Here is a 14,808-nt window from a genome sequence, read left to right as displayed (position 1 = left end):
ATTTAGTTTTAGACATCTAGCACCTGGTCATACCTATAACACATAAATAGATAGAATACATAACAAAATGCCTCTTTCAAACATAGTATATTGGCTGTATATTCACACAGAGATGTCCATGAAATCCATGTCTATTTTAATGGATTTCACCCAAAGGAAGCAATGAAAATACATTACTAGATCTATTCATTAAAAAGGTAAGATCATGCATGGAAGGACACCGACTACTGATTGTTCTATTTTACAGCCCAATCTTAGTAACCTGTTTTAATCATGCATGCATTATTTACTATAAAGCAACTTTTCTCAAACTTGGCAACGTTAAGATGTGTAGACCTTAAGTTCCAGAATTCTCCAGCTAGCATCTTAAGGCTGCTAAGGCTAAGAAATGCTGCTATAGAGATGCCTTTACTTTTCAGTTACAGGTGAAGAAGCAGCTTTTGGTTAGCAATGTCCACAGGATCTTGCTGCTTTCATGAAAAGGACAAAAGCAGCATTGTGGTGTTGCAGTGGAAGTTCTGCCCCTTTAGATAGGCGTGAGATGTTGTGCTGCACTCAGAAAAAAGGAAAGGCTTGTGTTACAACATCACATCATTCCTTTCCTCAGTATGACCCTTTTTGACCCCTGTTGCAGCCTTTTGCATTAGCTTTCTTTACCAGGGGCATCAGGCAAAGCTGAAAGCAATACTGGGCAGCACTAATATACAATATACCTATCAAGGTAGTATTGCGACCCCATTTCTCAGTATCACTTTTGGTTTTGGGTTTTTTTTCATCTTGACTATAAGATGGAGAAATTATTACTCAAATCTACATATCAAATCAGATGATTAATTTATGTCATAAAGTTGAACATATATGAAGTCCCAATAATTATTATTGTGCATGTAGCAGATGGCAAAGCTGACAAGGCTATGAATGTTTAATTTTGAAAATGATTTTACAAGGCGTTTGCTTATAAACAAGCATAACAACCACTGTATCTTGGACAAAATACTTGACATATTACTTGAAATACGTTTTGAATGGTTTAAAGAAAAGTTATGCAGTACCAAAGCAAGAGAAATCTCAAAGTGCAGTGTTGAACTAATATTAATTTGAAGCTCTGAATAATCAAGTTGCATTGTGGATAACCAATGCCCTTAATGCTTACCAGCTGTGTGTGGTTTTTTCCAAAGGCCTCTCCCATTAGATTACAAGTTACCCTTTCTAAACATCAATTGCCTCAATACTGTTAATAATGCCTGGTAAATTAGACTGTTGACATCTGCTAACTTTTGTCGACGGCATTTTGGGATTTCCTTTGGTGGTCTCTGCTGTTACTAGGAAATCATGTTTGCTGCTACATTAACTAGAGAGAAGATAAGTAAAGCTTTGCAATGAGTCCCTACTAAGAAAATAACTAAGTACTGTAGCAGCTAATTCTCTACCCACATTTCAGCTAGGGCTCCAAAACCACATTTGCATTCAGTCTGTTATATTTATTTAGTTTTAAACTTTCAGCCTTACCTATAATAGTGTAGCTGAGATTCTAGCTGCTGGATATAGGTCTGCAGTTGGGACACTTTATGGGCTTTAGTTTCTAGCTCCTTTACTTTTCCAAGGCTGTTAAGGATAACACATCTTGCTTCTTCAACTTTCTTCCTCATTTCTGCCTGCTCTCTCTTTAAGCTGTGGTTGCAACCTTCCAGGGCTATGAGGGCTTCATGAGAGCTCCTTAGTTCTTTTTCCAGTTCTTGGTTAAACCTAATTGCTTCTTCAATTTGTCCATCTCTAGAAGTTCGGATTAATTCAACTTCCTTTAGAACACTCTGAAGGCACTTGGAGGTCTGAAATCTATTGTTAACCTGTTGTCTCCGGCTGCCTATAAAGCAAGTCCCATTTTCCTTATGCTGTGCATGGCTCTTCCACAATCCCACCTACAATCATCAGGAGCAAAATGGAAAAAAAAGCTGATTAGGAGCAGTCAAGGTTTTAAACAAAGACATTTCTTCTCATCGCAATTAATACATTAGTCTTCAACAAATGTACCAGTAGCTGAAAAATGATCATCATCCAATGGCTGAAGCAAACACGCAAGTGCCCATCATGCCTTCTATATGCATTATTTGACACGAGAATTTTTGTGTGCATATTCTTAAGTAGAATTTACCACCATTTTCGTTACCTAGATTACGCGACTCTGCGTTCCAATGAAAATTTAGGAACGTGTTCCAGATTAAACAAACAAGCTTGAATGGCAACAACATGCATTAAGATTGTAATCATGAATCCAGTTACTTCAACGAAAGGTGCATTTGGTTCTGAGTCAAGACACATAAAATTGCATTATAAAATATGTCAATATAACTATGAATGCTTACCAAGAGAAACTGTAGTCTTAATTTCTTGGTAAAATAGGACATTGTGAAAGGTTGAGTAGTTTTCATTCTAATCCTATTTAATGCTGCACTTGAAGTGTACCACATTGCTGACTGTGAATTATGGGAGCTGATATCTAATGCATCTGAAGATCACCAAGCCAGAGAAGACTGCTCTAGAAGTTATTAAAGTATAGTCAAGTAGAATACATAGCTAAGAGTGTATAGTATAAAAACAATATCTTGCTTATACCAATATTGTCTTCATTAAGGTAATGTATTTGAAAAACTGCGCCTTATTGTATTTCCAGTAAGGGGTGTTGAAGGCATCAACAAATCATGAAAAGCATAGTACTCAATTCAACATCAGTATTACTCAAACTCAGCATTTTTTTCATAAGGGTATCCAGAACTTCTTCAACACATTCCAAAAGCTCTCTAAAACTGTACAGAACTGAAAGCAAGCGAAGATACTGGATGGATATCCAAGAGTGAATGGTCAATGGTTCTTTTGGGGAAGGGAGTATTGTAGGGGACAAAGGACTCCTTATAGTATTATGGTTAGGGGGCAGAGGAGGAAAAGGATTTCTCTCACTGTCCTTGTTCCCACATCTGCATGGTTTAATTTATGAAAGGGAATGTATAATTCTGTGTTTTTCATGCATGTTCTAAGTTTTGCTTTTTCACCTACTGATATCGGCTCTACTGTAAGTGAATGTAAGTAACCTGTATTATTTATGTATTGGATTTCTATGCTGCCTATTTCACTAATATCACTCTGGGCAGCTTATAACCTTTGCAGGCACAGGCATCAGCAGAAGTCGCCCATGCATACCCAGGTAATATACATGCAGGTGTTCCCACAAATAGTAGAGTAGAGAAAGAAAAGCAGAAATAATCCCATTCCTTTCCACACCATTGCATTCACTGCAATGAATTCAGTGAGGAGGAGTACTCTCTTTCCTTGACAGGAAGAAGCCAAAGAAAGAAAGTTGGCTCTTAGGATAGTGCAGGGGTGTCAAAACTGCCGGCCCGTGGGCCGGATGTGTCATGGTGAAAATGTGCCCATCCCATTGCTGGCAATGGGAAAAAAAGTTGTGATACATCATGACACGTCGAGTGATGTTGCGAGTTTGACACCCCTGGGATAGTGGGTCATCAGTGGGTGTTGGATGAAAAGAGGACCAGAAATTTGTTCTGGTTACCAAGAGCTATCAACAGTTACCCCATAAGTCAAACAAAGGGAGATAAAATTGTGACATCAAAATAGAGTATATCATTCAGCTGAAGCATTAAGGTATAGTTGGACTTATTCATTTATTTATGCATCAAAACTGTTGCTAAATCTAGATTCATGCTGCAACAGCACATTAAAATAAAATGAAGCATTACATTAAAAAGTAATATAGTGCTTCACAAAAACAAGCCAATAATGAAAATGATTTATTAGCTAGCATTTGGGTTGTTGATGGGTTGGCTATATGTATACAGCTGTTCTCCTTTTTTTGTTAAAATGTTAAAACTCATGGGGTTTTTAAGGATTCAACTGCCTATTTAAAGTTAGTTCCCTGTGTTCTGTACAGCAGCAAGATCTGGCCAGTATTACAAAGCTGACAGGATGTAATAAAGATAATTTCCTGTTTTGCCTGACAGGGGGATCCCATAACAAAAACATGGTAGGTGTACTATTTTGAACTCTTGGATGTCCGGGGAGAATTCTAGGAACAGCTTAAAGAAAGAAGAGATGGGGGGGGGATATGGAGTAAAGAAGTCATGCTACTACAAGTGGTAGAGACAAAATGAATAGGAGAGCCAGAGGAAAAGGCAGGATACAAGATGGAATTTCCCTGATGAGTAGATCCATCAAAAACAGTGAAAATGTAAAATTTGCATATATCATAAATCTTTGGCTCTTGGTAGGAATATATGCATCTCCAGATGCACATGGAGAGCAATTAAAATAGAAGTGGATAAAGTGATTTACTGGAAAAGATGTATCTACTTATTTACTAAGTCACAGAGTTATTCCAAAATATAAGCATATCAAAGAAAATGCTTCAAAGTAGTCTACTGAATTCAGTGGACTTTCTGTGAAATAGATCTGTATTAGACAGACAGCTGCTTCAAACAGATTTCTGCTTATGTTACCTACCTATCTGTGAACAAAGACTACTGACCTTAATGGCAATTAAATTTTAATGGGCATGTAAATTTAATTGAATTGTTAAATCTACTGAAGCCAGCATATTTAATTCTGCATTGAAGTTATATTAAAATCATGAAATTATTTATCATTGTAAGCTATGCTATCAGGACCCAACCTCTTTTATATTAAAAAGTGTCAATCTCCTTGTTATTGAAAAGATGTGCAGGAATGAAAATGAATGCAAGTCTTCAAATATTAATATTATCTGACCTTCCCTAGTATATCCTTTCAATAGGAAAATGCAGGTTCTTTCTTCATCTTTGCCCTCCATACTTTCTTTCAGGGGTCCCCAATCTCTGGGCCACAGCCCATCTCAAAGCCTTGAGCCATTCAGAACTGGGCCATGGAAGTGGTGGGTGAGCACATGCGCACACATCCCCATTTGTGTGAACAGTGGGCGAGCGTGCTGGCCTGCTGCTCGCACAGAACCATGCCCTCCCCCTTCCCAATCCACAAAGCAGAAAAGGTTGGGGAACTCTACTCTATTATTATATGTTCAGTCGAGTCATAGGTAGGATTTTCCCACTGAAGTCAATGAATTTTCCAGTGCAACCAAAATTACATTTATTCAGAAATATATCAAAGTCAGTAAAGCCGTGGAAGAGTGCTTCAGAATGAAACTTCAGAAGTGCTTATCTTTGACTGGACAGTCAAAGATAAATATTAATATTATTTTGTTGCAAAACTTGCAAACATAACGGCAGTCAATTGAGATTATTCTAAACCGATTTTTGCACCCCGCCACAGTTTGCTCCCACTGACCGCAAATCTGGGTCTCGATATCCTTGCCCAGAGGTAGCCTGGTCTCAGGACGTCCTGGTCCAGCAGCTTGCAGGCAACTTAGTGCTGAAGTAGGTACACAGCATCTGAAACATGCTTCTCTGAATTTCTAGTAGAGTGCTGTCAACGCAATGTTCATTTACCGTATATCATATATGAAGACCACAGTGTTTATGTGCCATGTTGTCCTTTTGCCACTAACAAGACTTCAGAGAAGACAAAAGCTAAGCAAAATATTTGTGCATCAGCCCCAAAGCCAATAACTGTCAGCAATTTTAAGCAATATTTGTTGCGTAATCTTTTCAATTCAACACAATATAAAGAAAACCAGGTTTGAATGGAAATTAAAAAGTTACAAACTTTTTAGAATGATTCCCATCACAAGAATGTTTGCTAACCCTGGAGGATGGATAGAAATCAGGACTTTTGAAGTTATCACTGCTATTTTCTTAGTCAATTAGAATTTGCATTCTCAAAATATGTCAACACCAAACAATATACCCCTATAAAGCTCAATAAAGGAGCTGCACTCTCCATATGACTTGTTAGAAAAAAACAGGGCTGCTTCTTTGTCATAATTTACTCTTTCCCCTTCTCTTATAATATCCCACTATGGCAATAAAACTCACTCCCTATTATGTAATAACGATAAGGGTTGACTTTGGCAGTTCACGAAAACCCACCTAAGTCAAAGTGCATGCTTTATACACAACAGACCATCCCACAGCATATTTCTCCACTTGTTTACCAGGGGAGGGCTGATTCCCAACATTTCACCATTCTCCTGAAAGAAAATAGAAATACCATTGGGTCGTCCCCCCCCCCCCCATTCTGAACGTTTAAATTGGCTGCAACACCTTTCCCATCCTGGCTGCAAATGAGATTGCTAACTAATAAGATAAATTATTAGTTTGCTGAACTTCACCACATCCAAAATGTGCTGCCTGAGGCAGCCACCCCACTCTCCCGAAGGGCAGATAGGCCTCAGGAAGGCATTTAGGACATTCTCCAGGACCCTTCCCCTTCCTCCTCTCTTCAGGCGCCCTTTCCCAGAGCAGACCGGTGGGCAACTTTTGGGTGAGCATTCAGGATTTATCACACCCCACTGCAATCTCGTCTGAAAAGCGTTTAATTAAGAACACTCGGGAATGGTTGGGGGCTCAGCTTGGGGCCTTCACGCCCACCCAGGCAGTGTAACCGGGGTCCGGCAAGGAAGGCTCAACAGCTCCAAGGCGCACTTTTTCCGATCCCTTCGGGCTCCGCGGCGCAGCAGGACTTCCCCGCCCGCTCACCTGGAGCGCCAAGCACCGGGCATCGCTGCTCTGCAAAGCCGCCCTCATGTCCTCCACCAGTTCGCGCAGGCTGGCATTTTCGTCCTCCAGCTTGACGATGCGATCCTCCGCTTGCTCCAGCGCCACGATCTCTTCGTAGCATTCCCGGGAGCACGAGCCGGGCGGCGAGGAGGAGCACGACCGAGCGCTGCTGCTCCGCGCCGGGCAACCTCTGCTTACCGCCCTGCGCCCCGCCGTAGCTTGCTCCCGCCGGCGGCGAAGCGGACTGCGGAGGCGGATCTGGGTCTCGATGTGCTCGCTCTCCTTGCCCAGGGGTAGCCTACTCACCCCCGGGACGCCCTGGTCCGGCGCCTTGCAGCCGGCCTTAGTGCTGAAGTAGCCGCACAGCTTGGCGTGGAACTGTCGGAAAGTCAGCTCGGGCGAGAGGTTCTCGCAGAGGCCGGCGCATTCCTCCGGGTCGGCGGCCGCCTCGTCGTCGTCGTCTTGCAGCCCCAGCACCAGGCAGAGGCTCTGGAAGTCCTCGCCGGGGATCTTGCCTTCGCCTTCGCAGTCCAAGTGGTGGAAGACCTCTTGCAAGTACTGATCCAAGCCCGTGGCCAGCACGATGATCTCGTTCTCTACTCCCCGGTCCAGCCCGTAGTGGTAAGCCAAGGCGCTCACCAGCCACTGGGTTCGGCGGGCCGGCCGGCTATAAGGGTCCCACACCTCAGGCGGATCCATCCTCGGGCGCTGCCGCCGCCGCCGCCGCCCCCTCGCACCTCGGCTCGCGCTTCCCTTCAACCATTCTTCCCTGCCCGAATCGAGTTCCCCGGGTCTGGGTGGGCGGCGCTCCCTGAGCCAGCCACGCCCCCTTCTGGAGTTCCTCCCCGCCATCATCGCCCCGCCTCCGGTCCCCGAGAGCGGAGGGGGCTACTACGGTAAGGCGGGCGCCTCTTCTAAGGCTCTGGAGGCGCGAGTGAGCATGCGTCGCGTTTCCTCGTGTGTAAAGGAGTTTAAGGAAGGAGCTTCTCTTGGAAGATGAGCAAACTTTTTCAACGGAACGAGCCATAAGGTGTTGTTGTTGTTAGCTGCGAAGTCGTGTCCGACCCATCGCGACCCTATGGACAACGTTCCTCCAGGCCTTCCTGTCCTCTACCATCTTCTGGAGTCCATTTAAGCTCACGCCTACTGCTTCAGTGACTCCATCCAGCCACCTCATTCTCTGTCGTCCCCTTCTTCTCTTGCCCTCCATCTTTCCCAGCATTAGGCTCTTCTCCAGTGAGTCCTTCCTTCTCATTAGGTGGCCAAAGTATTTGAGTTTTAGTTTCAGGATCTGGGCTTTTAAAGAGCAGTCAGGGTTGATCTCCTCTAGGACTGACCGGTTTGAACGCCTTGCAGTCCAAGGGACTCGCAGGAGTCTTCTCCAGCACCAGAGTTCAAAGGCTTCAATTCTTTGGCGCTCAGCCTTTCTTATGGTCCAGCTTTCACTGCCATACATTGCAACTGGGAAGACCATAGCCTTGACTATACGCACTTTTGTTGACAGGGTGATGTCTCTGCTTTTTAGTGTGCTGTCTAGATTTGCCATTGCTTTCCTCCCCAGGAGCAAGTGTTTTAATTTCTTGGCTACAGTCCCCATCTGCAGTGATCTTGGAGCCCAGGAAAATAAAATCTGTCACTACCTCCATTTCTTCCCCATCTATTTGCCAGGAATTGAGAGGGCCAGATGCCATGATCTTGGTTTTCTTAATGTTTAGTTACAACCCAAGTTTTGCACTCTCCTTCTTCACCCACAACAAGAGGCTCTTTAGTTCTTCTTCACTTTCTGCCACTCTAATGGCAGAAAGCCATAAGGTAGAGTAGGAATTTTTTTTGGGGGGGTGGAGGAATTCAAGTAAAGGCATTGACCGTGTGGAGGCCATCTCTAGGTGTGCAGCTGAACTGACATAAGTCTTTGCCTTATTTTTTGTCTCCATTTATAGAAGCATTTCCAAAAAGTAGCCCGATCATAACAGTAGCAGCCACCAACATAAATCAAATTAAGAAAGTCAATACAAATGACAATATTACAAAGAAGTGCTGGGCAAACATCAGAAGCATCACATTAGAATACAAGAGATTCCGTGTATAGCCAACCAGTCCGCATTGCTGTAATTTGTGCGTAGGCCCCTGCAGGTGTATTTTTCTGCATAACTACCTGTACAAAAGTTTGTAGTTGCAGTATTGCATAAAGAGATGAAAGCTGCTTTCCTCAAGGTTTTAAGAGAAGTTTCCCTTTTTATTTTCTTTTTCCAAAACTAAAAGAAACATTTTTCAAAAATGAGGCAATTTTCACACCACACGCACAATTTTCAAGCAAGAAAGGTATTTGGTATTCAGATGAAGAAACAAAAGATGCTTAGAATAGTTTTTATTTTTCAATACATTTGGCGCAGTTCCTGCAATTTTATTCTCTAGGCATGCTTTCTTTGTCAAAGTTGTTCAGTTGCTAAGTCATGCCGTCTTTCCGCGACTCCATGGACCATAGCATGCCAGCCCCACCCCCACCACAGTCTCCCTGAGTTTGCCAAATTCATGTCCATCATGTTGATGACAGTAACCATCTCACTCTCTGCCATCCTCTTCTTTTTGCTTCCAATCTTTCCCAACATCCTCTTTGCACATTAGCCAGCTTCAGCTTCAGCATCTGGCCTTCCAAAGAACAGTCAGGATTTTCTTTAGGGATATCTTTTAGGATTGACTGATTTGATGTCCTTGTCCTCCGAGGGACTCTCAAGAGTCTTTTCAGCACCAGAATTTGAAAGCATCATTTCAGTACACAGCCTTCTTACGGTACAACGCTCTTAGTCATACATTACTATTGGAAAAAACAAAGTTTTTGACTATACAGACCTTTGTCGGCAAGGTGATGTCTCTACTTTTTAATATGCTGTTTTCTTTGTCAAAGGGCAGGAACTATTTTTTAAATATATATCATTGCAAAAGAAACATCTTTTTAACCTTTTTGATTTTGTCTGGTCTCCAAGATCTGCTCAGCCATTTGAAATTACTGACCGATACCGGAGTTTTTGAATCACACGTCCCAATTATGCAAGAACTTGAAGTTCATCTAGTTGTTACTTGATCTGAGCATATCATGTCCACAGCAAATGTCTGTGATATTTAGGAAATCGTTTTTTTTTAAAAGAGCAACAATAATAACAGTCAAACTTCCTTTCAGAATTCACAAATTTCAAAAATTATTGAAAAACAACATGCGCTTATGTTAACACATAGTGAAAATTACATTCTGACAAGAGTGATATTTTGTAATATCTATCCTAATTAAAAGATAACACACTATTTTGTGACATTCTTCTTGGTCCTGATAAATGATACATTTAACAGTAATAATATCTGGATCCCCGCTTTTATAGTTCCTTGCAGATATGGCCGCTTTTACTTTTCACAGAGATCCACCAATTTACATAAACAAATGAACAGGACAAGCAATAATTAACTTTAAAAGAGGAAAGCATAAAGATTGGCACTAATTTTAAAATTCCTAATCTAACAATAGGAAAAAAAATTCAGCAGAAAACAGTACGAAAAATAAAGATACTGGATAAATATATCAGTGTATTGGATGACTAAGGAAATCTAATGAAGATCAAATATCCAGTTTCACATTCCCACGTGGCCACAAGTTTCCCTGAGTAGCTTTGCATTGTTTTTTCTCAGCCAACGGACAACACAGGATTGTTGGCTTGTCAATAAAATTGCTGGGTCTCCCACATGTTTTGCACCACACTTTTCTAAAGAAAAAGGTGAATATGAATGCAAATAAATAAACCTGCTATATTGAGAAAAAGGGGAAAAATAAAGCAAGAGTACTTCATTTCTGGATTACTCATAAATTACTGGTATAATTACTGGTATAAAGGACTTATGTAGACATTTTATACAGGCAACTATCTTAGAATCTTAAGTTCAGAATTAAAAAAAAATCAAGGCCGTTAAGAACATGAAGCAATGCCCTCTGATTTATGGGTACAATCCAGAATGCTGCTACTCAGGATTAGCAAAGAAAATGGTTTCCCAGGAATGAATCTAGCTATGCTGGTGGGGAGATTGAAGGAATGCCAAAGCTGTTATTACAGAGGGCAGTGGTCAAATAATTTGAAAAGAGCCTGTAGAGACAACACTTAGCCTGAGTGTTAAATAAGATCTCTCTCTCTCTCTCTCTCTCTCTCTCTCTCTCTCTCTCTCTCTCTCTCTCTCTCTCTCACACACACACACACACACACACACACACACACACACACAGAGTTGTGAGTTCCTTAATTGGCCATTAAAAACTGCAGAACTGGTCTTGATGAGAAACTGGCACAATTTTTGCTGCTAAACAGTGAGAGTTCAAAAAAGATTTCTAGCTATACCATTCTAAATGTGAAATCATGCTGGGCAGCTCAGTAGCTTTTTTAATAGGAAAAAATATTCTTAAGCAAACCAAGGAATCAAAGCAGGTCATAGAAAAAAAGAAATGGAAATGAAATGAAACTCAGCCACTGCTCAGCCAACTAAATGAGGGAAAGCAGTAGGCCTGCAAGACTCAAGGTTAACTGTATGTTTGGGGGAGTGATATTTAAAAAATGTGATTAATGTGATTCCTGGCTGCACTCAAGATAGGTCTAAAGAGAAAAAAATGCAAATGGATGTCCACCTGCCTGTTTCTCAATGATAATGATAATGATAACTTTATTGTCACTTTGAATGTACACCAATCGGCGTACATCAAAATGAAATTTCGTTGCATACAGCTCTCAAAGGGTCACCACCTCCAATATATACTCCTTGTTTGTGGCCCACTCAAATTTCACATTGTCCATTTTAGTCTCTAGGGAGTGAAAGATGGCAAACAGGACAGATGGAAATGGGGCTCCATGTGGATTAGCCCTCAAGTTAGCTTGTATTCTGACAACCTCGCCTTCTTTCCTTTTTCTGATCCTGACTCTTCCACCTTTTCCTTTAAGAGGCCTTGCTTCTTTTCGCCCCTGGAGCACGCTGCTGCCACTGCCACCAACTCCTCCAAAAGCCTCTCTCTCTTCCTCTGGGCCTGCTGACAGCCTCATACAGTTCCTTCGCTCCATAAGCTCCAGGTCCTCTCCTCCTCTGCCTCCCCTGGAAACAGCCCTGATTTGCAATACAATCCATCACTGGGCCAGCAGTCAGATCTTGCTGCTGGTAGAACAAATTCAAACAGCACCAACGACTTTTAACGGTCTCACCAACAGTTCCAAAACAACTAGAAACTCGCCATGCCAGCAAAGATTGTCGGTCGTATGTTGTATGTTATCTTAGTTCCACCATGTTGCTCAAACACATTAAAATCTTCCTGATCATGTGGCCTATAGCCAAAAGGGAAGTTGCTGCTGATAACAGGACTTCTTGAATTCTTCTGTTGCTCAAATATCACTATGATCTTTGTATCCATTATGTACTTCAAAACGCCTTATTTTTCTCATCATGCCCTGGATTGGCTCAATCAATTCTTTCCTATTGCTGGCAGTGTGACTTCTCTAAATCTTACAGGCAGTTCATTAGCAGACTCTCTCAATGGAATTTTGCTAATCAATTTAATCAGCGGAGGAAAGTATTCTTTTCCCTTTCATTTCATTATTCCCCGGGATGTATAGACAATAGCAATCAAGCCTTTTGTTCCAAATGGTTCTGCCAGACTTTTCCAACAAGCCTCTCTTCCCCCAGAATAAAATACAAACAAAACGTAATCACTAAGGTAAGGTTTTTAGAAACAGCAAGTGATTATAATATATTGCACTACATAAAATTATAGCCACCCGGTTTGGCTTCTCTGAAACAAAATTGCATGCAGTAGAATCACAATATGAGAAAGAGGCTAGAGCAATTTCTCTGTATGCCAGCATATAACATCTGGAGCTCAGTTTCTAATTATTTTGCTGTTGTCAAGAAAGCAAAAAAGAGTCATTTGCTTCCTTTTTGCATCAATGGTAATAGCATCTAGATTTCCAAACTAAGATACCACCTAGTAATCAAAATATAACAAGGAATCTACTGCTTGTGAAAGTTTTATATTGAATGCTCAGAAAATATGGGATCATCACATGAATGAACAAATTTTGCAGTTCTTGTCCAATAAATTAATGATAGGGTATTTATTGCATGGAGGAAACTATGCAAAGATGGAAACTATGCTGAGTTGGAAGCTAACAGAGCTTCCAACTCAACGTTTTAAGAAAATTCTTTCCACCTTGACTTGCCTGTTAAGAAAAGCAGTGGCATAGCATGGTGTATAATCTGGTATGCACATCATCATATTTTAGGTACCTCTTTGTGAGAATTGGGAAGTTGTCCTTCAGTATATACAGGCCACTCTACAACGTATAGAAAAGAATGATGATGAAAAGCAAATTACCTTTTAGGTTGTAACCAACATTATTTATCTTGTCTCTAGAATCTCTTGGAAGTTGCTTCCTATAAAAGATAGTTTGTCCATTATAATTATTGTGCATTGCTGACAGGAACTTTCCAGTATCTCAGATAAAAATGTATATTTCTTTCTATAACATTATTCTTTAATTATGTGCTTGTGAGAGAAATATTTACATTACTTTTAAGAAATTGCATATTAGCCTCCTTGACTGGACCTTTAAAAAACCCTTTTACTTCTGAAAATATAAACATTCTTAGTTATTGGCAACTGCATTCAAATGTTTAGTGGGGCAGATGTATCAAAGCAAGCATTTAAAAGCAAAGTGCTTGCAGACGTCTTAATAGCAGCACCACTCAAAACCACAATAAAATTCATCGCTGTTTTGCATGAAGGATCAAAGTGGACGATTCCAGTGTTCATTGCTGGAGTTGGTTAGAAAAGAAGTCCTGCTTTCTTGCAGTTCTGTGTTCATTTCTAGCATTACAAGAAGGAAAGCTGTTGCTAGAAATGAAAATATCTTTTTCAATATAAGAAGCATTTACATTTTATTATCTTTTTACTATTTCTAGGCAAAATGTTACTATATATGGCTCGTTCACGTATGCCATGCCATGCGCTAAATAAATACATAATTTTTTTCCCAGGGCAAAATAATATTTCAGTGGGAGAATAGATTCCAAAAAGACAATTTAACTGAAAATGCTACAACATTATTTAGTTTTGCTAAATCAAAAAGCAACGCAAATGTTACATCTTTTTAGGAGAACAAAGCCATACACATTGGCTCTGAAGTACAGTAAATCCCTCACAAAAGGATTGAGCACAGCAGTTTTATTTGCATGCTCAGTGACTGCATATTTCCAAAAGGAAGCCATAAGAGTTTAGAACTTGCAGCACAGATCCCCGCCCCCCCCAAAAAAGACTATTGCTATGAACCATTATGCTCTTTCTTTCCTGGCTTGGCCATGATGATTAGATTCACACATTTCATTTTACTTAAGCACAGTTGGTTGACTAAGGAGAATGAAATCATACAGCATTGCATGCAAAAGGTTATGGTTCAAGAATTCAGGCACTGTCATGGGACCTATTCTTAGATAAGTGCACAAAGAGATTTCTGCTTGCTTTCCCACATCACAGTAAGCCAGTGTTTTACAAAATTGTTCACCTTGAATAAGCAATTGAGCTGATAAACAGTTGCTCAGTTTTTCCTGATTTGTTCCCCAGTCTAACAGAATGCTATCAAGGAATTATGTGAAGGAAATTAGGATTCTGCCTGCTGGTCCAACAGCAGAAGAGTTTTCTGAAAACTGAACAGAATGGGCTCAAATTTGATGTAGCAGGAGAAGTTGACAAAAGAAAGATTGAGTTCAAAAATGTTTTCCCCAGGAGAGGCAGTTGCTCTTAATGCTACTGGCCACTTCCATTTTTAAGCCCCCCCCCTCCTCTCTCCCAGTCATGGAATTGTTTTGGGGGTTTGGAAAGAATTCTAGAAGAAGACTCTGTGATCTTTTTCCTGTCCTGTTTTATAATGAAGTATGAACCCATACTTCATGATAGTATGTTCCTCTTAAACTGAACAATTGAAGGTCAGATACTTTGCCTCTTGAATCCTTGGATGACCTATGTTGTTAACCCATTTGAATTAGCACTAGTTTACTATCAGGGTCATCGGCGCAGGGCTAGTTTCAATTTTAACTTTTGGATCACATATTTTCCATTAGCTGAAATGGTCTAGTT

The 14,808-nt window shown here is 40.8% G+C and overlaps 1 protein-coding gene across 1 annotated transcript in view; it reads right to left on the bottom strand.

Annotated features, from left to right (window-relative positions):
- EFCC1 (EF-hand and coiled-coil domain containing 1) overlaps positions 1-7,410 on the bottom strand; it is a gene marked incomplete at its 3' end in the record, with an annotated part of 91,997 nt that extends 84,587 nt beyond the window's left edge. The window contains exons 1-2 of the mRNA XM_083351713.1: positions 6,639-7,410; positions 1,510-1,919 (exon numbers count right to left, since the gene is read on the bottom strand). Of these exons, the coding sequence (XP_083207839.1) occupies positions 1,510-1,919; positions 6,639-7,358 (1,130 nt within the window). The 5' untranslated portion in view covers positions 7,359-7,410. The remainder of the gene's footprint in view (positions 1-1,509; positions 1,920-6,638) is intronic.
- Between the last annotated feature and the right edge of the window lie 7,398 nt (positions 7,411-14,808).

The sequence above is a fragment of the Vipera ursinii genome, assembly GCF_947247035.1.
Source record: "Vipera ursinii genome assembly, chromosome: 2".
Lineage (NCBI taxonomy): Eukaryota > Metazoa > Chordata > Lepidosauria > Squamata > Viperidae > Vipera > Vipera ursinii.
This window is presented reverse-complemented; position numbering and strand designations above follow the sequence as displayed.